The sequence below is a fragment of the Passer domesticus genome, chromosome 5 (genome assembly GCF_036417665.1).
Source record: "Passer domesticus isolate bPasDom1 chromosome 5, bPasDom1.hap1, whole genome shotgun sequence".
NCBI classification, from domain to species: domain Eukaryota; kingdom Metazoa; phylum Chordata; class Aves; order Passeriformes; family Passeridae; genus Passer; species Passer domesticus.
The window spans coordinates 80,418,067-80,438,386 of record NC_087478.1 but is presented as its reverse complement, the minus strand read 5'-3'; the positions used below and the strand labels follow the sequence as shown (position 1 = coordinate 80,438,386).

Genomic DNA, 20,320 nt, shown 5'->3' with positions numbered 1-20,320 from the left:
CATACTTTTAAAATCCCTGTTCAGCTCAACAAAAAAAAAAAAAAAAAAAAAAAGGAGGAAAGGAAAGGAAAAAGAAAAGAGAGAACATTAGAAAGATTGATTTATATGGCTGGGAAGCTGAGAAGATCACTAATGGGATAAAGAACCTTCCTATTACAGGTTACTGGTCTGAAGGCAGTCCAGTATCACAGTACCCTGAAGCACTATTTCATATTTCAGATCAGATGACAAGGGATAGATGGCCAGGTGGAAGGAAGGAACTGGAAGCCCAGGATTTAAACCATCATTGCCTAAGTTAGGCTGCCACAACAATGACTTTATTTTGGTGTCATGAATCATTGTTAGCCTTGCTGAACAGGACTCCTACCACTTCTCTTCAAAACCATTAAAATGGGTTTGGTTTAAATTACCTGATTTAAATTACCTATTTCAAAAGCAACACAGCAACTTCAAGTTGTACTGTCCCTTTCTATAATGAAGTGAACTGAACCCTGGATTTTATGTTTGCACTACAGAGCTATCTATGCTGTAATTGACTTTCATTTAATTAAATGGCTGGAACTTCCTTAGAACACAGTTAGGAGCCTACACACTTACAGTGATGGAAGCAAGGAGAAAGGAAGACTAATTCCAACACCTGCAAATTGTTTGTGTGCATCTCCACATCACCTGCTTAAAGTCTCAAGGATATCATCAGCATGGCAATCACTTAAATATGCCCCTCCCACCAATTAGAACTTTATCAGAAGCTTATCAAAGTCACTTAGATCTAAAAAGTTCAACAGAAAAAAAATAGAGGGTCTTATGCTACGTTCTGAAGGTAAAGTTTGTATAAATTGGACCTGTCAGCAGAGGCTGATCTCACCTGTCAAAGTGGCACACAGGACATAGAAAACAAGTCTCAGGACAGAGATCTATTGAATGTTACAGACCAGAATGGAGATGCTTGAATTGCAAATGAGAAGCCAGAGTGGCCAGCAGAGAAGAGGCAGAGATATGTGAGCCTCATGTGCCTCATACCACTAATTAAACAATCAGCCTCATTTTGTTACTGGTTGCCCCTCAGTTTGGCCCCATTTAGGAAAAAGGATTGCAACCCAGTTTGGGATGGAGGTGGTGCAGAGTGTGAACTGAGAGCCCACAATAGCTAATAAGAGACAAATAAATGTTCTCTTGCCACAGCCATTGCTTGAGATGTGAGCCACGGGAATTCAAGGGCACATCCAGGCAGGGAATTCATTATGGAGCAGCCCACACTCTCCTCCAATGAGAGATCACACTTCACACACAGCCCCAGCTCCATCTCTGCAGCCACCCTCAGCAGCCAATTCCACCTGCCTTGTGCTGCAGGAGCACTGCCAGCTTCCCCTGCCATAGCCTGGCTCCAGGAACTCTCAACATTTACCTCCCAGACTTGTGACAGTGCTACAAAGCACTCCTCCAAATGACACTGCTCCTCAAAACACAGCACTGCTCCCTCTGCTGAGCTCTTCCCTCCTCATGGACAGCCAGGCTGGACTGGAAAGAAATGCCTGGATAATCAATGCACAGTGCCAGGCTGACATGCTGCAGAAAGTCATGCTGCTGCACCATGCCTTATGTCTGACTGCTATCAAAATGTGTCAGCTGAGAGGGCCAAAACAGGATCAAAATTGGTTTTCTTGGAAAAGGCCATTACCAGCCATTAAGGAAACCCAGCTTCTCTATCTGTCTCACACCTGGAACTGTATTGAGTGAGCTCAAAGGGAAAAACCAATTGTTAAATCGTGACAGAACAGCACAATCATTACTTTGAGCTGAAATTAGTTATCCCAGAAAGGCTGTTTGAAGATTAATGTTTTCACAGTACTCTGCAAATGCAAGGACTTGCTGGTTATGCATTCTGATAAAAATACTCACGAGGTTCCTCATGTGTTTCAGCATTATTGTCAGGCAGGTGTTCTCATAGGATATGACCAGTTGTACTCCAGGCTTGTGACCAGTTGACTGAGGACCTAAAAAAGGCCAGACAGCTTGATTTTAGTTAGCATCTTAGAGCAAATATATCTGTAAAATATTGAAGTACATATTAGCTAACATATAAAAACCTGCTGCGTGCTTAAATCAGGGATGAGATTAGAAAACATGGATAAGGAGTGCGATGGAAGAAAGTGGTCTGACATGCAGTGCTTGTTTTCTTTCCTGTTTGTTAACTGCCAGTGAGATTTTCTAATTGCCATCAATCTGAAATTCAGTGGGAAATTTATGCTTGAGTGACAAATAATTGGGGAAGTTTTTTGGCAGTCACTGATGACACTATTCACTATTGTTGTAGTTCTGTCTGGTTAAAAACACTGTAAGTTTTTTTTTCCCAGTTCCCAAGAGAAAGTAGAAAAAAAGGAAAAAAAGAACAAGTTTCCTGACCAGTTCCAAACCAAGTTAGAGAAACAACATTAAATATAAATTGTCCCTTCCTCATTCTGTAGTTTAGGTGTTCTAGGCTGGTTTTCATGCAACCCATTGCTTTCATAGATTTTTCTATGCAAAGATGCTCTTTAAGAGTCAGATATAATTCCCACTGAAAAAAACCCCAATTTTTCATTTTCCAAGCAAGAAGAATCAGTCTTATATTGTGGAAGAAATGACTAAGCAAATCCTGATCCATCGTTCTCCTGGAGGCACTGAGCCAGCTGTCCTCACTGCCAAAAAGGTGTGTCCTTGAAGCTGGGTAAGTAATGTGGCTTACCCGCCCTGCAGAGCCAGCAGGGAGGCACAGCAGAGAAAAGATGCCTTTTACCACAGCAAATCAGGTAATGGTGAGCACAGCCTCTCCTCAATATCTGTCTGACCTCCTTTTTTTTTTTTTTTTTTTTTTCCTTTTCAGTGTTTCTCCAGAGCAGGAGCTGAGGAGCTGGGCTTGAGCCATTTTTCACCACCTGGCCACGAAGGACAGCCCTGGATGAAGTTGCCTGGTTTTACTCAACCAAATAGGGCTACATCTAATTAGACCAAAGCTGTATTACAACCACTAATTTACCTGAAAAAGCAAGAACTCAATCCAAGGAGGATGTCTCATGAGCTGGGCTCTGCTCTCCCACCTCCCCTTTAGAGCGGTGGCTGGGCTGGAGACCTCAGACAGAGAAACCCTGCTCTCCTTCCTGCACCTTGGGATCTGCCACTGACACTCCAGCCCTGGAGCCACTGCAGGGTGACATAACAACATGAGACAAGACAATAGAGTGGTGATTAATTCTTTAAATAGAATCACATCTCGTGAGGAGCAGAGGCAGTGGGAAAGGATGAAGGGAATGCAAGAACAGCCATCACCCACAGCCATCCACTGCCACAGGAGGCTTTCGGGAGCACCAGGACTGCTCTCCTGGGTAGCAGGAGGGTTCCCTTGTGTCCCTTTCAGCCTCAGGAGAGACCTGGGTGATGCCTCAGATTTTGGCTTTTGTATTTTTCAGATTATGTACTGCTTTAGTGTGTGGGTCTGGGTTTCATATGAGGGAATGGTGAGCTGTGCACAGAGCAGGGAGACAAAACAATTCCTGCTCCAGCTGGGCACCAAGGACAAATGATCCAAATCTCAGCCCAGGAGCACAAACCCCGTGGGCTGCAGAGAGAAAAACAAGCAGGATGGGACTGCAGGGGCTGCAGCTGGAACTGGACACTGAACTGCAATGTGCACATGGAGCAGAGCTGAGCCCAGGGAGAGACCCCGGCAGCGCTCGTGCATTTTGGGGCCAGTTGGGTTCATCCTGGGTGCAGCCCTGGCTGGGCTCTGGTGCTGCCCAAAGTGCATCCATGGAGGAGATCCTTCTGATAAAGCCCTGCTTTATTCTTTAGCTCTGTCCAGTTTCTGTTCCAGGTCAGCTTTCTCAGGGCACCAAGGGCACTCCCTGTCTCACTCTTGCCCTCTCCTCCCCACATGTGCCCCAGAGCTCTCACAGCCAGAGGGGTGGGAGCCAGAAATCCAATTCCTTCTGCTCAGCAGAGGAGGAGGCACAGGGCTTGTTATAATGGACAAGCCACGTTGGGTGTATTTTTCTGAAGAAACCAAGTGTGTAACCTCTGGAGCAAAAAGAGACTAAAATAACTGCTCAGCAGACACAGTGACAGTGGTGCCATGTGCTGCTGACAGCCAGAGAGGCAGTGTAATTGCCATTTATCCTAAGGACGGGAACTCAAATGAATTAGAAATAACACAGTGTGTACATGCAACTGCCATAATATAATTTTACCAGCGCTACTGAGTTTATGATGCTTGGAGTGGAATTTCAGAATATGAATCCATCTCCAATTTCTCCCCTTTAGAGACTACAAAAATACATTTTTAATCACATCCTAACTAGAGAAGGGCCTGAAACACTCCTGAAAAATTGAAATCTCAGGAAGAAATCACTAAGCTGGGACTTAGAAGACCAAGTAGCAGTTCTTCATTTGTTATTCTCCCTTATGAACCTTGACAAATCACTTGGCAAGACTGTGCCTTATTTCATTTCTTGTGTTATGAAAATAGGAACAGGGAGGGACAAGGGATGAAAACTCCAGACAATGCTGAGTCTTTTCCAGGTTAAGAAGAAGTCCTTAAAATTCAATTCCTCTTTTTTTTTCATGCAAAACCTCTTTACCTTTTTATTTTTTTCTTAAGCTGTGAGTCCTTTTGCCTTGAATTTGTAAGAGGCAATGAAGAACTCAGGACTATTACACACAGTGTAACACAAGGGCAGCTGTGTTTTAACATAAGGGCACAATTCACTTGTGGGGCTCTGTTAATTTTGGGAATTGCAGTGAGTCACCACCAGTGGTTTAGCAAGAGCAACAATTTCAGAGGCTAAATTACATCACCAGAATCCAGCTGATCACTGTGCCTTCCCTTTCCTACCAGCACTACCAGTGCCTTTGTTTTTCATTAATTTTTACAGTGTGCTGCTTATATCCAGTGAAGGAATTTCTCTGTGGGAGTTGGTTTTTATTTTTTTCCTTAAAAGTAAGAAATGTAAATAAGTTTATAACAAAAAAAAAACCAAACCAAAACAAACAAACAAAAACCAAAACCCCCCCACAAAACAAAACACACACAAAAAAAGAAGAAAACAACAAAAAATGACCATAATAAACCAAAAGAGAAGGGAAAATACATTTCTAATTGAATATGCAAAATGAAGTCTGAAACACACACACTATGGGCACAACTATTACAAAAATATTTGCTCTTACTATGCAATATATTGAGTATTAATGGAAAAAAAAATAAAAGGAAGGGAAAAAAATAACAGAGTGTGGGAAATTGGATAAACATGGAAGAGACCACTGTTGCTTATATGTCAGAGTAAAACCCAGTTACTGTTAGCTACACTCAGCTGGAATATTTTTAGTTTTCTCACACTCAGTGCTAGATCATATCCTCCTTGAAGTCCAGGTGATTTTAGCTTCAAATTATAATAAAATACACATAGAATAATTACTTTCAATCTAGCCAGCTTGGGCAGATGGACTTGAGCTCAGCCCTGCACTTTTGGGAAGTGTCATGCTCTACTTTCAGCCCATTTTGGAAGGACTAAGTGCTGGTCTCTTGCAGTAAGTTACACTGACTACAGCTGAAGCAAAAGACCCACCTAGGGATAAATTCTTGACTCTCTGGTGTCAGTGCAAAAGCTGTCAAAAACCAAATGAGGACCTCAGAGCACTTGGAGTCTTCTCCTTTCTGATTTGTGCCTGTGTAGCCCAGTTCTCCCAGTGGCAGTCAGCCACCACCAGAAAATCCTAAACCCTGCCAGTTTAGAATCTCTTATTGAGAAACAGAAACATGAGAAATCTGTGGGTCCTTTTGTCTTTTCAAATGAAGAAATGAAAGCAATTGGCATTCAGATTTCTGCTGGAGGTGAAATGATCTTCCCAGTTCTCAAGCATGCAGTTCTTTGTTTTATCTACATGGTCTTTTCTGGCATGCTGGAGATTTACCAGCTCCATATCCCACCATTTGTAAAATGTTTTCCTTAGCAGGAGTTTAAAACAAGCTCTGCATTGCACAGTGTTTGAGGAACAGAGATGGAGAGGAAAATGCTACTGACAAAATCAAGAGGGAAACTCTAACTTAATAATACATTGCATTTCACACGTGGGCTGCAAAGCAATGTGAAGAAACTAATTAACTAAGTGTCAATGCACTGCCATTGGGGAGCTCAGTGTTATTCTGTATTCTGAACCCTCAGATTTTTCTTAGACCTTTCTTCTTGGTGACAGCCTGTTTTGACATCTGGCATCAAAGAGAACTGGAACCTGTTTGGTTTTCCATGGGTTGAATGCCCCAAGCCAACCATCTGCTTTGGTTACAGCCTCCAAAGGAGCTGACTTCACACTTTGGTCAGCCCTAAATGCACTGCCTGGCTCAGGGCTTCAGCCCTCCGAGCCAGCCACAGGTGCTCCTGGCTGATGTGACCAAGCCAGGAAGGCAACTTGTGGCAAAAGCTTCACATCGAGAGTGAGCAACTTCAGAAGATCAAAACACTGTGGGACAATGAGCAAGAGAGCCTTTTTCTCCTCAGGGACTATTCATGAGGGCTGTGGCTCTGCTTGGAGGGGAATGAAGAATATTACAGTGGCCCTGGAAAGCCTGGATGTCCCTTTACAAGGACACAGAACCTGTTCCCCTACTGCACCCCAAGGCCAGAGGCTCACACAAACAAGGGAGCACTAATTAAACATGCCAGAACTGGGGCTGGGCTCTACAGTGTTACAGCCCACAGCAGAACCAAAACTGGCTGAATGATTAATATTTTCAGGATATACAAACTCAAGAGGAAATCTCAAACTCAAGTTTGATATGAAAATATTTTTGGTAGACTTTTCTTTCTTCCTTCCTTTTTTTTTTTTTAAGGGTTTTTATAAAAGTCTGATTGTGAAATCATTCCCGATATCCGCTCTCACTGCCTTGTAGTGAGCTTGGTATAATGAAATGCTGACAATGTTCAGGATAATTCAGAATTCACCCCACTGGGAATACTGATTCAGTATTCATGTCAAGTAAATTTAACACTGATTTCTAATCTCTCTATTGCTGGGAGCAGAGTACAAATTCATAAATTTTAATTTTTATTTTACTTTAGTAAGTGTAATTACCTACAACATTTATAAATTATAGCAGTGTAAGAGAAAGATGCTGGTTTGATCAAAATTCATAACCTGGTCCTATTGGGCATTAATCTTATTTCATATTGATCCTAACCAAGAGAGAGATGATTTCTTTTGCTTGAGAGAGAAGCTACCAGGCCCGTGGAAAGCTACCGCCCATATTAAACTTGAGTTATTTTTCAAAAGAGACAAACATTAAGACCCCTATAACCTCAGAATGCAATGAGATTTGTGAGGGAAAAAAAATCTACCTTTATTCATGGCAACCACCTCTTTCCTGCAGGCTCAGTGAATTTAATTCCTCCCCAGACTGACTATGGCATCACTGCAGAGTTTACCTCCAAATCAAGAGTGTTTCTGGGCACCCTCAGCCAGCAAGAACCTCTGGGGCCTCTTTGCTTCTCCCAGCAGCTCCTTGTTTGCTGCCTGGCACCTTGGCATGACCAGGCACCTCCTCCTGCCTTAGCTGGACTTGTGTCTCCTCTGCATGCCACCAGCGTGCAGAATGCCATGGAACAAAGATCTCAGAGAGCTCACTGGGGAATGGCAGCAGCCTGATTCCAAAGGGGAGGTGAGGAACAGAGAACAATAAAACCAGAAATATATCTGTTTCAATAGATTTCTCAGGTGGGCAATCAGCACAGCATGGCAGCTCGCCCACAGTTCAGTGGGAGTACCCAAAACAACCCAGCCCATGATTCCTTGTTTTTACCAGGTCTAAACTCATTCTTTGGACCTCATGGGAACTGCTGGTTTATCAGTAAATGAGGGTGATCAATTTTCTAGGCTAGAGAGAGCTGCTCCTGTTTGTGGTTTGGGTTTTGTTTGTTTACCCTTGTTAAACAAAGGTTTTGCCCTAAGTCTAGAAGTGAAGTATCCAAACTTTAAAAGGCAGAGTTCTTGAACTGGAAAAAATCCAATCCCCCTGTAACCTCACTGCTGGAGGCCAGAGACCCAGTCATCTTCCCCAGCCATGTCGTGACCCTCATCAGCAGAAACTACAAAGTGAGGAACAGACTGGGCTACCTGACACACAGCTTTCATCAAACACCCACCAAACACATCCTTGCCTCTGTCTCTTCATTCTCTTCCTTAATTTTGCTGCCACTGACAACAAAAATAGGTGGCTCATCCTTCAGACCACACTGGGTCAGGACGCTGCTGTAGGAATTATGATGTTGCAAGTTATTTCTTAATTTTATTAGAGATTTGGTTTGTGATTTTGCATAAAGCTTTTACACCCAGATTTTCTGTAATAATTAGGCAGCTGAATATTAGGGACATATCAAAATTATTCTGGGGCTTCAGCTGCCTTGTGCCTCAGCTCCCTCTGACATCTGCATCTTTGCTTAAAGACACCTAGAGAGAGATGCAGCCCGTGGACCCAGATTACATGTTCCTAGCACCTAGGACATCTTTGCATTATCTCCTTGATCCTTTGTAAAAGTTAGAGCAACCATTAGTAATTTTCAATAGTCATAATGGGTTTAATATGATAATGGCACGCCCTAATCAAATAAACTCCACACAGGGGGAATCTTCCAAAGGCTGAGAAGCCAGAATGGAATTTATTTTGTTCTGATGGATTAAAAAAAAATGGTCCCGGCAAAAGAGATAATGAAACCTCTGTCTGCAGAGGGATTAAATTAACTTAATGGACATGCAAACTAAATATGCAGAGATACAATCCTTTCTGAAATGTGGAAAACTGATGATCTTGGAAACTATCCTATCACTTGGAGCACATAACAACCAGCTGAATTGTTGTGGTGCAGAGTGCAGCTGCAGACTTCTTTATGAGGTTTTATTTTGCCTAAAAACTGAGTACAGAAGATTATTATCAGTGCAGAACTAAGGCAGTGGAGGACAATAAACATTCAGAGTTTACTTTTTATGGTTTATGATTTGGATCTTAATGCTGTAATGTCAGAAATTAGATTAAATTAGGCGCTGGACAGAAGAGGAAAATGGGTTAAGTATTTAGATAGGCTAAGGGAAGAGTGCAGCATCTCATTTAGCCAGAAGTGAATTACCACAGTCATTAATAATGTATGCCTAAGCATTAACATAATGTTCTGTTATTTACTTGCTCCGCTCATTGTGAAAATTACTTTTGAAGTCACCCCTGATTTTCTTCGCTTGTGGAAGCACACATTGTGCTTTATCATGACTCACATCCTTTCCTCCAAAATCTTTGAATATTTTGTTTTGTAAAACAAGAAACTTGCCACAGTTTGTGTAAAGGAACTTTTGCTTTGCATATAAGCATGTTTATTCAAAAATAAATGAAGCAAGGCTGGAAGGAATTTGAGAGAGAGAAAGAAATCTACAGGTGACGTCAATAACACATCTTCAAAGACTTTGAGAAATCAGGAATTATTTGTTGGTATCTTAACATGCTAAAAAACCCCCAAACCATCTAAACACTTTAGACTCACCTTTACATAAAACTATCAAGGATTATAATTTTTTAGAGAAGAAATAAGATTGGTAATCTACATACCTAAGGTCAGAGATGATGGGTGTTCTGCCAAGGTATTTTTGGACCAGTTGAGGAAGAAGCTGAGTACAAGCTCATTCTGGAAGAGAATACAAACACTGTAGGTAATATAATATAAAAAACTGTAGGTAGTATCATTCCCCCCCAAGAAGCTTGATGGTAATTTTTAATGCATACATTCGAGTTAGTAATAAAAGGGAGCTTTTCCCTTTTGATCATGAGCTAGGAACCCAGGGAGTGACTTCTGCTGTGGCACTGGGAGGATGATGATGGTGTCCTTCAGCACTCTCAGGATGCTGCTTTGGTGCCTACCTGGCCCCTTTCTGTCAACACACTTCAGAGCTGCAGGGGCCACAGATTTGTGCTCGTGCTCCATCTCCAGCAGCTGGAGATTTGTATTAGCAGCTGCAAGTGCTTTGGGAGAGCAGCCCATCTGTGAAAGAAAGGCAGGAGACATCTCCACCCTGAGCTGTGTAGTCAGCAGGAAACTTGCCCTTGGCACGGGCCTGACCCCACGTACCTGACCTGGTGTGTGCCTCCCTGAGGCTCAGACATTGTGCAAACCTCCCTCCCACAGCAGCTTAATGGACACTCGTGCTGAAAAGCTCCACACACGGTTAAATCCTACCAGAAACCCACAGGGAGTGAAAGGCATGATCATATTTCACCCTCCTGTTTAAAAGAGTAATCCACCTCGTGTACTGCTGTAACTTTTATTTTTATGTACTGACCTGTGCTGCTCTAGTGAACATATATAACAGGTAGTTACCTTCAGCTGGAGAGAATTAAAACAATAAACCAAATCCCCAGATTTCAGTATTTTGCAAGGTAATAAAAACGTGAATTCTTAAATGGACTCTTATGACTCTGAATCAAAGCTGGACAGTAATTGCATTTTATTAGCTTTCCATAAAGCCATATTTCAGAATGGCCATTCTTTAAGAGGGTTAGAATTGTTACATTCATGCTGATGTTACATGGACTGACACTGTAATGAATGGGTAGGACAAGAGACTTTTCAGACTCCAGCATTAAAATGTCACCATTGTTTTTTTCCAGTCAGTGGAAAATAATGTGTCTCTTATCAGCAAGATGTACTTCAAGAGTATTTGTGTTCCTTCTATTTGACAAGATGTAGGATAATTTGTGCAAAAAGAAAAGGAACAGGGTAGTGACAAAAGCAGCTAGTGAGGAGTTAACATGTGGCTACAGCAGACAGAGGAACAGATGTGTATTTTCAGTGGAGAGATAAGATTTAGAAATCTGGATTTATTTTCACAGTTGCCTTTCATTTTTTGCTCTACTGTTTAGAGTTTTTCCTCCCACACTGGTATTTTCTTTAAAAGAAAAATCAGGGGAAAACAAAAAAAAAAAAGAAGAAAAGAAGGAAAATCCAGCATAATTGTTTTCCTTGAATTGAATGACAGATCCTTAAGTTATTAGCAGTGGACTGCCAGTACACCTGTCTGTACTGAGCACGAGTAATTATTCTCCATCTGATGAAGACAGCTTACAGGGGAAAGCCCATACACCTGCCACAGCTTCCAGCAGCTTTAAACAGCAGAGTTATTCCCCAGGGGACCTTCACTTGCTCTTCCAGCACAAATCCCAAGTGCAGGAAATCTCCAGGGTTGAGAGTATATTTTTGGCAGCCCAGCCTTTATTTGACAGCCTGAAAATAAGCAGAGAAACTCAAGTGGTCCTATGACTTCAAAGATCTTGAGAGAAGTAGGCAGGAGGTGGAAATAAAGATACACAAACTGACTTGAAAGAGAAATAGAAAATTCCACACTGAGCAGCATGGTGTTCTTTCTGCTTCCTTTCCACCTACTCTTTCTGCAATAAATGGAAATACAAGACAAATAATACAAAGCAAGAGGCTTGTAAATAGGAGATGCAGTGATTGTTTCAGGCAATAATTCCAAAATCTCATTCTAATGGGGAGAAGGCTGAAAGAAAAAAGACATTTGGTTTAAGTAGAGGAGTGGAAATGTTCAGAACTTACAGCAGGCATGGGCAGGGACCCTGCTGGTGCCACAGCTGATGGCAAAGCTTTCCTGGCCTGTGGGCCCATCATACTCAGGAGAAGCCTGAGGGGAAGCAGCAAGGCTGATGTTGGCAGAAGGAATGCAGAAACTGAACGGAGCAGACCATGAGGCAGGAGCAGAGGCAGGAGGCTGTGCAGGGCAAAGGGCTTCAGGAGCACTGGGGGTGTCTCCTGGCTCTTTGTGGAGAGAAGCATTCTGCATATTGCTATTTAAAATACAGCAATTTCCCCCTGACGTGTGCTAATCAGCCTGCTGCAGGGCTCCACCACTCAGAATTCCACCAGAAAATGTCTAAGTGCCTTATTGAGTTCCCCCTTTTTCAGCAGACCTCCAAAAACCAGACTGAGCTTTCAGGTGATTCCTGAATCTGTGAGACCTCCAGCAGCTGGGCCCCAGTTAATGTGGCTGGAGCAGAGAGTTAAGCCTGCACACTGCTAAACAAAACCAGATCTATCAGAGTTTTACACATGTATGAGCTGATTGAAGGTGCGGAGAGTCCATTTCTAACCCAGCAGTTTGTGTTACACAGAAGTGTCTGTGGGTGGGATTCTCAGAGACCCTGTGATGGTCTTGGCAGAAAGGAAGGCACTGAGGATGACCAAAGCACTCCCTTCACCCTCTTCACCCCTGGAATTCTTACCTTTAAATCAGCAAATGAAAATTCCCAAAAACATTGCACCCTTAGGATGTTCTCCTATCATTTGTCTAAGCATTCTTACCTAATAAGACAATAATCTTCAATAGGTAATTCTGATTTTTTGCAGGTCACTCAGCACAAGAGCCCAAACAAGATCAGACTGCTCCATGTGGTCATTCTGGATAGAACTCACAGACATTTTTTCAGCCATTTAACTCAAAAGGCACAAAATACACCATTACTTGCACTAGGGTAAAAGTGAAATAAAATATTTCAGTGGCTTTGGGGGCTGGCTCAGCCCTGCACTCTTGCAGCATGGTAAAATCTGTCTGCTGCTCTCCATCAGAGATTAACCAGAAAAGCAGTGTGCAGTTTGTGAAGCACAGCCAGGTTTCAAGGCAGATTTAATTTCAATAGAAAGAAAAGCAGCCTCCCCTCTGCTTCCAGCTTTCTTTTCAGCTGTGCTGGAGTAGATTTGGGGTCAGAGAACACCCATGCTCCTGTTATACTGTCACAGGATGGAGAATCAGCAGGAAAGAAAGCAACCAGAAAAGGCTGACCTTGGTGCAGCTGTTATAACTTCAGGAAAGGACAGGGGAAGAGAGAGGACTTTGAACCCTCCCCATTTTGGCTCTGCTGGATGCCTTGCCACAAGAACAGAGGAGTGGTGGGACTTCAAGGGACCCACAGACCCTGGGAGCACTTTGTTCCCCCACTTTGAGTACCCCCATACAGGCATGTGGGAGCTTTTTCCTCATCTCTGCAAATCCCAAGGAGCACCAGTGAATAAAAAAGAAAAGAAATATGGGTAGCTCTTATCAAATTGATTACTTGTACAGTGTAAAACATCATTCACCCTAGAACAATGCTGTGGTCCTGGTTTTTACTGTGTGCTTGAAAATGAGTGAGCATAATTTACAATCATTCCCATTTACATCCTCTTTAAAGTCCTTTTACAAAGCCTATAAGTCACTATAAAGCTGTTTATAGAACCCATACACAGCTGAAACACCATCACTGTTTGCTTACCGGCCTGCACAAGGTTTATCTTCAGCTCCAAAGTCCTCTGTTAATTTGGATACTTAGAAAATCTTTATAGACTCAAACTGCAAAAGAATTTTTTTTTTTTTACTGGCTAACATACTGTGCACCTGCACTTACTGTTGTGTTTGACACTGGAGCCAAAACCAGACTCAGTTAATGGAGCCTTACTTTGATTTTGTGTCCCCAGGCAGTGCACAACCCTCCTATGATACAGCCATAAAATGAGGAGCCACCAGGGCAGCCCTAATTTATGGGATGAGATTTGGGCTGCAGTCACCATCCAGCCCATCACTGAGCTGGAATTCAGTCAAACAGAAAAATACAGCAATGGTCAGCAGCTGTCTTCTGCCACAGACTTGCTGTATGCTTTGAGAACATATATTTTTGTCCTCTTCCATGTTTCCAACTCTCAGTTCAGTATTTCTTGGTGCTTCACCTCTTATTGGTGATATCACATGGTTGATTAACCATTTAATGGAGCAAAACTCAAGATTCTCAAGATTGTTAGAGAATTTTACCCTGCAGGTCTAAAAAACTCAGGTGTTTCAGTGTATGCAGATGATTTGTCAGTCAGCAGTGATGCAGCTGGCCCAAAAGTAAATATTGTTTTGCTGTGATCAGAAATACACTGGTTTGGGACAAATAGAATTAAATTTAAAAAAAAAAAAAAGGTGCTGAAACCTATTTTTTATCCTGTCCTAATTGACTCAGTTTGACAATGAAGGTTCATCAACTTCTGCATGTTAGTGATTGATGTAATGAATACAGCTTGTTCATGAACACAGTCTGGTGAGGGAGTTATTTATAACAGTGCTAACCTGAATTTAAAAAAGGACTCCTATTCTAGGCAATTCTTCAATAAAAGTAACTAAGTGAGGCTTATGCTTAAAGTAAACCACAGACTTAAAAAAAAAAAAATTGAATAGGGATGGACATGAACATGTTTAAGCATTTAAACTGGTCCAAGAACAAATATTCCATCAACTGATATTCCTGCATTTACTGGATCCAGAGATAGAGGAAGAAAAAGTTTCTGTTCATTAAAGAAGGGTTTGAAGAAACATTTAATTCCATTTGAGCTCCAGTGCAAATAAGAAGGCAGCTGTTTTCCACCTCTCCTCCTTCATTCCAGCCATTTAGCAGAAAAGGTCAGTGACATTCTGACTTACTCTCAATTATAATAAAATTTTCATAATCAGAACTTAGTGTGGACTAAAAAGCTTGCACTTAAGGCGTGACTGAGGAAGGAATTTGGATGTAATCAGATTCTTTCTTCATTTCCAGGATTTATAATTACTTGATGGGTAGAACCAAGCATGTATTGAGCCCTGTGTGGACTGGAATAAATTCTTCAGAGCAGAAAATGGTGCCTAGTCATTTAGGGTAATGTGTTTACAGAGATTACAAGTGTTACAAGGGTATTTTATAATGAAATAAAAGCTCTTCTCCCTGTCTCAGACAATACTCCAGCCCACTCTACAGCTACAATAAATTACATCTACAATTCAGCATAAAGAAATGGCTGTAGCAAGAAAGTAAAAGGATCCTGTTCTACAGGCAACCGATCTTCCTAGATTTCTTCACAAATTTATGAATTAATTATTTATTTCTACACAGTTTTACTATTTTATAGCAATGACAGTTTGATAATGCTTGGGAACTGACACCTCACTAAATGCTTCCAGCCAGGCTCCTTAACATTTCGATAAAAAGGAAAAATTTGACTGCAAAGTTGTCATAGGCATGGAAAGGGACAAAATAACTGTATTTATTTTTACCAATAAAGCCTCCTAGCTTGGTTTTATGCTCAGACTAAAGCCAAGATGACACCATGGCATTTTTAAAAGAGTCATACCAAACTGAAAAGTAAAAGGGAAGGGAATACAAAGGAAATTACCCACCAACTGCTCTCCTTGTTCTAAGTGGGTCAGAACACGTCAGCATTTCCTAAATTTCTCCCACCTCCCAGCAGGAGAAGCATATTGAGGTAAAAATAACGATTCAATGTTTATGGAGTATCAATAACTTTAAAGGTTATCATCCAGAATTGCAGGTTAGCTTCATGGGGGTGAGCAAGATGATTTCCCACATGCAGCAGCACTTTAGGGTGGAAACAATCTGCTCATTTCTCCGCTTGTTATCCCTTGGCCTCCAAGTCCAGCACACCAGTAGCAGCACAGCCCTCACAGGTACAAAATTTCTTTCTTCTCCTCATGGTTCAGCCCTCCAGGCTGTACCAGCCTGGAAAAATTCCTCACTCTCAACAGTTCCTAAAGGTTTCATTTCAAAAGCACAATCAATACATAAATAGATATATAAATAAATCTTAGTCTTGATTAATATAATGCATTACTAAGCAGGTTTGTGTTTGTGATGCATGTTTTTCTCAGGAAACCTTGTGTTAATTAATGTCATCCCTGGGTGAGGTGCTCAGATGAGCACAGCTTCCTAAAAAAGTTTTAAATTCTGGATCTAACCAATTAAAATGCTTACTTTTAAGCGATGCAGCCGAGTTTTTCATACTGGCACACTTCAGATGATGACATTGACTTCCCAAAAATCTTTTCCTTAAAACCAGTCTTATTTGGTGGCTCAGAAACACAGCAGTGCCCATTCCTGAGCACATCTGCCCAGAGTTACCTAGAATACCTCAGCCATGGATGTGTTCTAGTGCTGGGAGGAATTCCCCAGCTCCAGGGCTGTGTGCTGCAGGTCCATAAAGGAGGAGGGAGGACACTGGGGTTTTCTGAGGAGCAGTCCAGGCAGCCTGCTCTGCCTGAGCACCACCCCATGGAGCAGGAGACACAGCAGAGCTTCTGTGCAGTGCTGGGAAATGTTTATCCCAGGGCTTTCAGCAGCCTGATTTTTCAGCTGTAGATTAGGCTTCTGCACAGCAGTGCTTGGCCCAAATTGAAATTCCCTGTACCTGCCAGCAGTCCAGAGCACAGCAGAAGACACTGAGCTCTTCATTTCTGGGTCACAGGCTCAGATCAGCTTTTCCTCAGCTGTGACTGAGGGCACCAATGTGAAATAAACCCATGGCCCTAACACGGGCGTCAGAAAGGAACCACAGAATCCTCAGGCTTGGAAGGGACCCCTGGAGATCACCCAGTCCAACCCAGAGCAGGTGACACAGGAATGTGTCCAGGTGGGTTGGGAATGTTCCAGGCTCACTCCATGCCCTCCTGGGCAGCTGTTCCACCCTCAGTGTAAAAAATTCCTTCCTCATGTTGAGGTGAAACTTCTTGTGTTTTACTGGCACAGCAATCTACCCAAACTTGAGCAGATTATTTGGCAGTGTCAGTCAAAGGAGCCAAGCACCCAAGTCAGCTGTTCATACCAAATTACATGTAACTCAGTGAAACAAAAAGATTTTTATCCTCTTTGGAAATCTCAATTTCAACTAAGGGCTCAGAATCTATATTCATGTTAATAAGAAAAATTCTGTTTGTTTTGCATATGGACAATTTCCTCTTTAATCTCCATTACAAAGTCACAGCTGGGAAAGTTATATAGTTAGGCAGCAAACTATTTTTTTTTCCCCCTACTGCAAGATGTTTGAGATTTTGGAGATCAAACATCCTGCCATCCTCTTTTGGCTGTCCCTGCTATGAAACCCAAGCAGCCCTAGTTTGTGCTGTGGTCCTGAGGTGCACAAGGCTTTGTGCTGGCCTTGTGCCAGACAATGAAAAGTCAATGTTTGTTACCATTTTGGCTTTCCATTTTTAAGCAGGAGGAGAACCTCAAACCTCAGAAAACAATAATGAATAAAAAATGAGAAAACACCAGTTTTAATGGACTCAATGCATCATTCTGATGTTATTGAAACATTCTGGGTTAGGTCTTATGTTTGAAAAACTTTCTTCTACCTGCTAAATACATTTTGAAAAGCGTATTTCTGGGCTGGAAGAATGGAACTTTTCATTTAACAACTGTCAAAATCAGACTTTTCAATATTTCAAAGCTTACTTCTTTTTTTAGACATTACATTTCTCAGAACCTACTCCTTACTGTCAAAAATTCAGTGAATCACTACTTTTCGATGGCAGCAAAGGAAGCAAAGTTTTGCCTTTTTTTTTTTCTGAAAAATGCTCTGCCAGGTCTAATAAACTATTTCTCAGTCATACTTGTCTTTGTCTTAAGTTTTGATGAATGCTGCAATGGCTCCATCCCGAAATGCATCATTAGAAGATGTGTCACTTATATATAATTTTTTTTCAAAACAGGCAATGGAAAATTTCCTGAATCTTTTGGTAATATGCTGCTAGAAATCATGTGCAAATGAAAGAAATACTGGAAATGCTCACATTAGCCAGTTTCCTGGAGCCACTTAATAGCTGCTTCAGATAGAGGTTCAAATCCTTCACTCTCTTATGCTCAAGATCCGTAAAAGGTATATGCCATGAGTGGGGAAACCTGCAAAAAAAGAATATTTATGAGCAGAATTCTTGCACTGTATCTACTGAAAATATTTCCACCTGTACTTAACAGAAGAGAGCCAAGACTTCCTAAGAGGTTTTGCAGGTTAGGGGAGGAATGCTTGCAGGGAAATCACATTACAGTGATTCACTTCTAATAATTTGCTGGTAAATTGTCTCATACTGAAGCACTTTTTCTCTCTAAATAATTAATTTAGAAGTAAGTAAATAAATAAACAAATCCTAAAACACTCTTTGCATTTTAAGGTCTTTAAATAGTTCTGAATAACTGGCCCTTTATGCTCCCAAGAAAACATTGCCTTTTTGCACAACAGATCTCTGATCTCAGCCCAGAGTTGACATATCCTTACCACAGAACATTGAGCACCAAAGCCTTACAGCAACAATGTGACATTTGATGGATATATCATTGCTTGCATTTTTACCTCAGCTATTTAGAGTGTAGATAAGGTTTTCAGAGTAGGCCCCTGATCCCATATCTAATTTCAGGTACTAGCATAATAAAAATAATCTATGAAAACAAATGATCATCACATTAAAAAAATCAATCCTAGCAAAAGCAATAACAAAAAAATAGCAAAAATAATGTTCTTGCTGAATTTTTATTAAGATGAATTTAATTTTGGGTTAGTAAATAAATTACACATGCATAGAATGGCCTTGTGTCAATTTTCAAATACTTTGTTGGTTGAAAATGTCAAAACCTCCCATTTTTTTACTTGAATCATCTTTGCATTTTAGAAACAATGCATATTGGATCAGTCAAAAGGTTAGAGTTTTAACAACACACATAATCAATTTGTATTAACCTTGCCCTGACAAAGGGTATTTATCTCCCAGGCTGAAGGAGCATTAGAAAAGCTATCTGTGTGTTAAATTGCACATAATGGGTTTTGTGATACAGATTGCTAATAGCAGGATTCATAATTAACACTATGCTTTATGTCCTCTAATGTATGAGGCAGAGAAAGATAGAAGTTTTCATCTGGGTGTATTTCATGTCCCACCACCACCACTATTGCAAAGCGTGTCTTGTTTACAAATCTCTCTCTTTTCTGCTGATGCCTTGGGAAGGCTGATCTAGAACAGAGGCTGGATGGAGTTAAAGAATAAAGCGGGGATTTATCAAAAGGATCTCCTCCATGGATGCACCTTGGGCAGCACCAGAGCCCAGCCAGGGCTGCACCCAAGATGAACCCAAATGTTCCCAAAATGCACGAGCGCTGCCGGGGTCTCTCCCTGGGCTCAGCTCTGCTCCATGTGCACATTGCAGTTCAGTGTCCAGTTCCAGCTGCAGCCCCTGCAGTCCCATCCTGCTTGTTTTTCTCTCTGCAGCCCACGGGGTTTGTGCTCCTGGGCTGAGATTTGGATCATTTGTCCTTGGTGCCCAGCTGGAGCAGGAATTGTTTTGTCTCCCTGCTCTGTGCACAGAGCTCACCATCCCCTGATGTGAAGCCCAGACCCACACACTAAAGCAGCACAGAATCTGAAAATATAAAAGCTAAATCTGAGGCATCACTGCTATGAGCTTTTTTTATCCAATAGATCTCCACAGGTGTCTGAAGGGTTCAGACAAAGCATCTGTCTAGTTTGTGATACACTTGGCCAGCCTTTAGGAAGGCAGCTGCAAAATCCCGAAGGGAAAAACTCAGCTCTGGTGTGACTTAGTCTGGGATTAAGCCAGCAGGATGACATCAGCATGCTGCATGTATGGATGAAATTCCGATGGTCCCTGCCCATGGCACTGGAGGATCAGGGCTCAGGGTAGGAAGACGTGACTCTTCCCTCACAAAATCACAGTGGCAGGACACACAGTGAGGAGGGGAAAGACACGACCCTGACTCATGACACATGTGAACAGCCCGGATAAAAATAGAGCCCAGGTCATCTGGAGCACAGAGGCTTCTTTCAAGGGGTGGGAGAGGAGAACAGTTTGGAAGCAGCTTGAAATGAATCAGTCTGTGTAGCACAAAGAGAGGGCTCTGGCTGGCGAGTGCAGGCCCTCAGAAGATGCATCCAGGGCACAGTGGCCAAAGAGAGGACAGAGAAGCCCCAGTGACTGCTGGAGTGAAGCACAATGTGAACCTTGTGGTGGCACTGAACCCTTCTTTTAAAGCCCTTCTTGCCTTTGATGGATCGTGGCTGTGCTGGCAGTGGCCTTGCCCTTGTGAGTGTGTTAGAAAAGGGGAACTTTCCAACCTGATACTTGGCATCGACTTGAAATGGATCAGAAAAATAGGAATTTGCATCATCTGCAAACGTCCTACACAGAACACTGCACTTCCTACTTGTCTGAACATTGTTCTGTGTCTAAGTTATGTCACCTACATAATTTGTTAGATCAAAAGATTGTTGGCACTTTACAAAACAATAATTAAACACAATTAATACCCTCCCATAAATCAAAAGAGAAGGATGGTGCTAGGCTGCAAGGGCTTGCTTAGGGCAGCTGTGTTTCTAACTTTTAAATGTGGGCTGAATGAATCCATGTCAATAGCGAAATTTCAGATTCGGGGAACTCTGAGCTTTTGCCATT

General features: G+C 41.9%; 1 protein-coding gene across 17 annotated transcripts in view; it reads right to left on the bottom strand.

Annotated features, from left to right (window-relative positions):
- Positions 1-20,320, bottom strand: part of PIK3C2G (phosphatidylinositol-4-phosphate 3-kinase catalytic subunit type 2 gamma) — a 241,376-nt gene that overhangs the window by 20,455 nt on the left and 200,601 nt on the right. For 15 of the 17 annotated variants that reach the window (XM_064421392.1, XM_064421380.1, XM_064421381.1 and 12 more), the window contains 3 exons: positions 17,653-17,761; positions 9,620-9,695; positions 1,900-1,994 (listed from right to left, as the gene is read on the bottom strand). In XM_064421392.1, coding sequence (XP_064277462.1) covers positions 1,900-1,994; positions 9,620-9,695; positions 17,653-17,761 — 280 coding nt within the window. Of the gene's footprint in view, positions 1-1,899; positions 1,995-3,016; positions 3,181-9,619; positions 9,696-17,652; positions 17,762-20,320 lie in introns of all 17 variants that reach the window. The other 2 variants (XR_010362871.1, XM_064421393.1) reach the window with 1 other exon arrangement.